Below are 7279 nucleotides of genomic sequence, written 5' to 3' on the forward strand. Positions count from 1 at the left end.
CTCTTGTTATCTGTATTATCTGTATGCCGTCTCTTTAGGTGATCAATCGGAAATTGCATTCGTTGTCCGTAGGCATGAAAAAAAGGAAGGAAAAAAAAAAACTAAAAATCCAGAAGCGAAAGTACATTGTGGCAAATCGGACGAGAGAGATGTTATTGCAGAGGGTGATTCGCTAATTTGTCATGATGCGCCAGTTTATTGCACTCCTAAATGTTTTTAATCGTGTAAAGAAAAACGTAAAGCAATCCACTCGGTGTATAAATTATCACTGCATTGTGGTTCGGTCGAAACGTTTTCGCCGTCTGCTGGATACACTCATCGTTCGTCAAGAAATGGGTAATTGCTTGAAACAAAAGACAGCCGATTTAAATGCTATAAATAAGAGGAATTTACAAATAGTTTTCACAAACATCATCTATCTAATTACGCTTCTTAAGCCAAAAGAATAAATTTACATTTACATTCTTATGTTTTTTTTTTCTTTGTTTTTTTTTTTGGTGTTCATTTAGTTTAAAAACACCCACATTTGATTATATAAATAAAATGAGATGAGATAAAATGAAAGTTGAATAAATTTTTATTAGAATGTAATTTTTTTAATATTATTATTATTATTATTTTAAGATTTAAAAAATTAGAATTATTTATTATATTTTATTTAAAAAATTTTAAAAATTATAATAATTAGATAAGAATATATCATCATACCAAATCGCAGGGATTACATCTTTGAAAGGGAAAGGGAGCAAATGGTCCAAATCAAAAACAGAACGGGACTGTTCACTTCAAGCACACGTGGTATCCGTCCCAGAGGATAATACTAATGCATATTTCCACAGAGAGAGGGAGAGTAACCAAAGGCCGACCAGAAAAATCTATTCCGTTTTATTGAGCCACCATGAAATCCCCAGAAAACTATCCAAGACAATTGCTATAGACTTTTGTAGTTAGCATATATGCGATGACGCCACTGTTGCAAATCTCCGTTAATATCTCGACCTTCAGGTTGGAAACCTTACAAAATTATAGCACATACAAGAAACCCATTAACTGTTGCTCCTTATCGAGAGCAAAGATTGCTTCTTTGCATCACAACAGGTTCAAATTGAGGGTCTATAGGGAGAGGTGGTCTTTCTTAGGTGGAAGTAGGGGTCAGGATGGGATTTTAGTGCGAGAGGAGGGATTGAAGATGAAGAAAAGAGTGGTTTTGGTAAGGTTTAATCAGGGTTTCGGGTTTAATGGCGGCGGTGGTGGTGGGAGAGATGATGGTGCCACTGCTAGGATTCTCGGAAATCTTGCTTTGGCTGTTGGGTTGACTTATCTTTCCATGACTGGGCAGCTTGGTTGGGTTCTTGATGCCATTGTTTCCGTTTGGGTACCCCCCCCCCCCCTCTCTCTCTCTCTCTCTCTCTCTCTCTCTCTCTCTCACACGTAATTCCCTGTGTGTTTATTCAACTAAAATACGAATCTCAGTACTATTCTGTTTGTTTTATTTTGCTTGTATCCGTTTATTTATGGGATTTGACAATTGACAAAGCTAATCTGCCTATGCAATAGATAATCTGTTTTTGGTTTTTTTTGTTATCACATAATCGTATGTGGCTTTACTGGTGATTCTTTTTAAGGTCCGGGGTTCTTGAATCTCATTTTTTTTTTCTAGGGCAAATAAATACGTATACTCTTCTGGTAACGTCTGATAGCATAATTTTGTTTCGACTCTTGAGACATTTTATAACTTGTTGGCTCTGACAAGTGACAAATATATATGGCTGAATCTGATTGCCTCATGTTTTATCATGTACAGCTCTTTGTTGTGCTTTTACCCATCGTTGGCTTGGGTGCTTTTCTCTGGTGGGCTGGGCGGGATATGGTTCAAGGCACTGTGAGGCTTCTTCAATTTTCTGCTCTTGGCTTTCTTTCTCTCAAAATTTCTTCTTAGTCTAGACTTCCAATTATGTAATATTGCATTTTATAAAGCTGTGACTTCTGAGATTTGTTCAATTACTGAGGATAGAAAAAGAATTTCTTGCACCTGTTGGTTGAGCTGTGTAATTGTTGGACATCAGAACGTTGTGCATTATGTAGTATTTTTGTATGTGTGGATGATTAAAAACTGCGGGCTAATTTGTTACCCGGAAATTCATCAGCATGAGTGATAGACCTTATCAAGTTTACATTGCATTTGCAGGTTCCTATTCATCATAGACACTAAACATATAGAGCATTGATAATTTATTGAATGGCTCATCGGATTGCTTTTTTTCTTGGAAATGAATAAGATATTCATGAGTTCTAATATGTCTGTAATGCATGCTTTATTGGGTGAATGGTCATGTTGATTAGACAGTTCGATCTTTTTATACGAACTAGCTTTATATATGCAAAGAGTGAAGTTCGATTTATTTGTAATGACATAATTTGTGTAAATTTTATAGTGATAGAACTTAAACCATGTTAATTTCAAATGAGTTTTGGACGTATTTGCAAAGAGTTTTGGCCATATTTATTTGTAATGACATAATTTGTAAAAATTTTCTAGTGATAGAACTTCATGTTAATTTCAAATGAATTTTGGCTGTATATGCAAAGAGTGAACTTAAATTATGTTAACAGATATTGTGTTTGAAGAATGATTCATTGCAAAATACATGAAAAGCTTAAATTTGTCTGTTGAGTATAAACTATTTTCTGTGGTACTTTTAGAATGTGAAGGAGTGATCATTCAACCATTTCTGTTTCGTGCCTCTATTGATTGTTTCTTTTTTTCCCTTTTCATATATGGTGTATGTGCAGTGCCCAAACTGTGGAAATGATTTTCAAGTTTTCAAGTAAGAGATATCTTCCACGACATAAAACTCACATGCAGAGACTTGGCTTTGTATTATTGTGGATCAGCATGCATAATGAGTTTTCTGACCTGGACAGTAATCTTATCTTTTGCAGATCTTCTCTAAAATATGATTTGCAGTTGTGCCCCTTCTGCAGTCAACCTTTCTCTGGTAGTGTTAAATATTCAGTTTTTTACTTAATGAAGTCCCTGAAATTCCTCTAATTAATTTGCTCCGTTTGTTGACAATGGTTGTTTAACTTGCAGAAACGCTTATTTTTGCTATGTTAGTCCTTTAGTTGTATATAGTCATTGGACTCTTAACTGCAGCAAAGCTGTAGAGCTATCAAGTGGAGTCGTTTTTGTTTTTAGAATTTTTTCCAGTTGGCTTCTTTTTCTGCCAAATGTTGCAATTTTTATAATGCATAATGATATTTTGCTTTAATTACATGCATTTGCTGTTTTGTTATCCCTATCTCGTTATATGTAATATAAGCTTGCGTAATGATGTCATCAATTATGGGTGGTGAGTTGACACTTTTTTGTTGTGCCCCCTTGGGCTCACATGCCCCAACTTCCAGTGCCATTTGAAAATGATTCAAGCTAATTCCACTTACCTGGTTCTCACCATCAATAATCACTCTTCAAGCTTGGACTAGAGTTGGTACTTCAAGCATTGATGGAAGTCAAGTCTTCATTACAATCTTTAATATCTTTGCTATTTGTATTTGTGGAGTGAGCTGTCGATGCCTTTTTACCCCTCATGGAAGTATTTCAATCATCATTGTTCTGTATAAAATTTTGAGATGGGCCTGACTGGAACAAACTAGTGAAACTCTAAAGTTGCATCAAACATGGAACCTAAAATATGACGCTAGACAAGGAATATGCTTGATTGATCTATAAAGATGGACAGCATGGACTTTTCCAACCAATGTTCTTGTTGGTGCAATTCATCTGTTTCTCCTAGATTTGAACTAATATATCTTAGTTTACATGTGGAATACATATGTCCACATTTCTGTAATGTTTTGAGACATCCCAATTAAATTTCAGTTGTTGGTGATGAGTTCGTAAGGGACTCTGTGAAGTTCTCCAACGAATCAACAACATTTGGGCAGGCTTTCAAGGATTTTTCCAGTTCCAAGAAAGGTACTTTCCACAATGCTAGTTGTTTCCTTTCCTTTGAGAGGATTGAATGTGATGTTTATACGATCAATATATGTAAAGTTTCATGTGTTCATCTAGTTTACAGTACCTGCATTAGATGGTCATCCGCAATTATATGTTGTTCCTTCTTTTAAACCCACCCCCCTCTTTTTCCCCATCTCTCTCTCTTCCTGCAATTGTTGTTGAAATGGTTTACTAAACCTACTGCCCCTTTTCCAGGGAAAGGTTCTTCTATGGCAGTTGTCGATGTTGAAGCAGAAGTAAAAGATGCAGACTAAGGCCATTAAAGCCATTATAGCCTGAACCTCTGATGGAGGTATATTGTCATACCGAACTGGAGACACCCTCAATGAACAGGGCCATTATTGCTTGAGAGGAATGGTTAGCAAACTGACATCGCAGCTGTAATATAAGTTTTGATAGTGATGTTTCTTATGTTGTATTCTTGTATATCATTCGTGGGCCTAAAGTTCCTTCTTGTCTTAATTCCAATGGTCTTCTTGTTCCAGTGTACTTTCTGATATTTTAGTGAGCATATAGAAAAATTTGAATGATAATATGGCTCATGGACTTGTTTTAAACTAGTTGTCATTTATTTAATTTAACTAACCAGATTAGGTAAAACTTGTTTGAGAACGTGCATTGAAAGTTCATGCTATCTGCGTGGCAAGTACATGGCAGTGCCTTGATATCATATTTGCTATGAAAATCTACACTAGAGGTCGTTTAGTTAATAAATGGTGCCGAGTCTTTAGGGCAAAATCTGTGCTAGTCATCTCCTGAAACGAAAAACAGGTGCTGGTGCTACAATTAATTTGTTGTCGTTTTCTTCGTTGTGGCTGTTCAAGCATAATTAGATGATCCAAGTGTCGATGAATTCGTACAAGGTTGTACTCTTAATGATTTAATTCATGACGATGCTTGAGTTTCCTAGTACGCTCCATCTAAAGTAGGCCGAAGGAGACAGATCTGAATTAGATCTTTTATTCTAATGTTAATAACGTAATATTTTTTTATAGAAAAATTTAGTTATAACTGTGTATTAATTTAATATAATTGGTTAAAAAATAAATTTTATTAAAAATAATATTAATTTAAATTTTAACTATAAAATAATCAGTATTAATATACAGATTAGTGCACGATTTAATTTATACGGAGCAAAACTTTTTTTATATATTGATTTGATTCTTTTCATTGAGATGAAAAATACTCTAACGAAAGATTTCATTTTTAAGTATATATTAATATTGCATCTTTAGTCATTATTATGGTTACTCTTTGTTTTTTTTATTTTTTTTTTAAATCCGTGATGAAAGAGAGAATGGAAATTGGAAAAAACGCAACTTTTTTGAGCTGTTTTTTGCTTATGCTAAGCAAGGATGTGAATTCTCCTCTAAAAGTTCTAGTTGGAGACAATAGAACGACCAAAAGCAGGCCAAATCTAGCCCGTTTCATATTACAATTTACACTGCAAAGCATCCTTATCCAGCGAGTACATAGAAAACTGCTCCATCCGAACGCCAGGAATTCATTATTACCAAAAAAAAAAAAAAAACACTCCATTCCAGAAATCACTAACAGTAACGGCACTTTTCTTTTTACAGGTCAAAGTTTTAAGGACTGTTTGCGCATTGAACTTCCTCTAGAACAGCCCCAGAAGAAAAGCTAGTGTGATTTTTCTCCTACTTTCTGCAAATAAACACAGCAAGTCAGCTAAAATATAGTGTCGAAACTTTATGAACCAAACATAAAGTTGTCCGGTGAAAATAACAGACAAACAAGTGCTTCTGGTCCCTGAAGAACAGCATTAAAATGCATCGTTGGACAATCAATGAGCCGTGCAGCATATCGTAAATGCCCCCAAATAATCAAATTAATATGGGATACATAAGCAATCATGACAACTCTGAAAAACAACAATCTTTTTCCATGACCAGTTTTTCAGCTCCAGATAGACCTCACATCCCTACGCTACTTTTGCATTGAAGTTCAGGCAGAGAACTATATGTATACAAAAAATTAACATAGACAAATAAAAATGAAAATTAAGAACGCTTGATCCCAAAATTAGGAAATAGTTCCTCTCATTGTGACAGAGTCTAAAGTCAAATGAGAATAGATAATGTGATGAGCAAGATTATACCATAAATAAGCAACAAACAACCAAAAAGGTGGAAAACAGAACCTGATCTTCCTTGTTCTTTTTGCCTTTAGTGAAGTACTTGTAACCTCCATAGAAAAGTAGCCCCCATCCAGCTAAAGAGACAATCACAAACTGCAAAAGATAAAAGCATTTCTTCAGCCAACTTTACAAACAACAAAAAGGTTGAATACACACACACCCCCATATAGAATCTCTACTTAGACTAACTAGCATCACTAGTTTGTTCCCAGAATCTCATTCGAACAAGAGCTCGTCGTGATGATATATTAAATACTAATAAAATAAGTTCACTGGAAGGGATTACGTACGTGTTCTTCTTTCCATCTAGATGGGTGCAATGGGTCCTGCCAAAAGTTCACCTTTGGAGGTCCCTGATGATCTGCAATATGCTCCAAGTAATCAAATGTTTACACAAGTACTATAACCAAAAAATAAATTCAATGCACTCTAGGTCTCATGTATTAGCAGAGAAATCTGACAATTGAATTCCAAATGTGTCTAATTCAAATAGCCCTCAACAGCAGCGAAAAAAAGAACGGCGGATTCAACTGAGATCCATGAGTTAATTGTCCATTTTTTTATTGAAAAAAAAAAATCGCTTTTATTCTCTTTCCTTTATTTGTTTTCCTCGACAAGCAAACATGGCCTAAAGAAAGAAAAAGGAATGACAGGTTACCGCCTCCTCCGGCAAGACCGCGCCGATGTATAAGGGAAGCAGAGGAAGCCGTTTTAAGGGAGGAACGCCGAACGAGATAAGCGGATTGGCGAGCGGCGCCTGTCCACACCGCCATCGGTGTTCGGTTCACTGAAAAGCGTCTGAGAGAGAGCGTCTGTGTGTGTGGAAGTCCAAAGAAAGTTCGAGTGCAATAGACAATGGTTAAGGAACAGAGTAACAAAGGATATGCAAACATAAATACATGTATACACACACACACGGACTCCCACGTGTATATTTGATGCTCAAAGCTCTTATAACATAGATATAAATATATATTTTATTTTAAATTAAGTTATGACAAGTTGAACCCAACTAGAGTCTCTCTCAACTGCTTTCTTCTTTTGGAAAGCGACTGAGAAGAAGCAGTTAGTATTCTTCATCGATTGAGGAAGGAGTG

At 35.5% G+C, this 7279-nt stretch overlaps 2 protein-coding genes across 2 annotated transcripts; one reads left to right on the forward strand and one right to left on the reverse strand.

Annotated features, from left to right (window-relative positions):
• The first annotated feature begins 783 nt into the window (after nt 1-783).
• Nucleotides 784-4578, forward strand: LOC122281978. Its single transcript, XM_043093869.1, has 6 exons — nt 784-1375; nt 1805-1882; nt 2794-2828; nt 2944-2999; nt 3884-3979; nt 4217-4578. The coding sequence occupies exons 1-6, from the start codon at nt 962-964 to the stop codon at nt 4273-4275; spliced, it is 738 nt and encodes a 245-aa protein (XP_042949803.1). The 5' UTR covers nt 784-961; the 3' UTR covers nt 4276-4578.
• Nucleotides 4579-5418: 840 nt separating this feature from the next.
• Nucleotides 5419-7064, reverse strand: LOC122280883. The gene is made up of 4 exons (XM_043091962.1): nt 6841-7064; nt 6473-6543; nt 6186-6275; nt 5419-5689 (listed from the first exon to the last, which is right to left on the reverse strand). The coding sequence occupies exons 1-4, from the start codon at nt 6953-6955 to the stop codon at nt 5666-5668; spliced, it is 300 nt and encodes a 99-aa protein (XP_042947896.1). The 5' UTR covers nt 6956-7064; the 3' UTR covers nt 5419-5665.
• Between the last annotated feature and the right edge of the window lie 215 nt (nt 7065-7279).

Source organism: Carya illinoinensis, chromosome 11 (genome assembly GCF_018687715.1).
Source record: "Carya illinoinensis cultivar Pawnee chromosome 11, C.illinoinensisPawnee_v1, whole genome shotgun sequence".
NCBI lineage: Eukaryota > Viridiplantae > Streptophyta > Magnoliopsida > Fagales > Juglandaceae > Carya > Carya illinoinensis.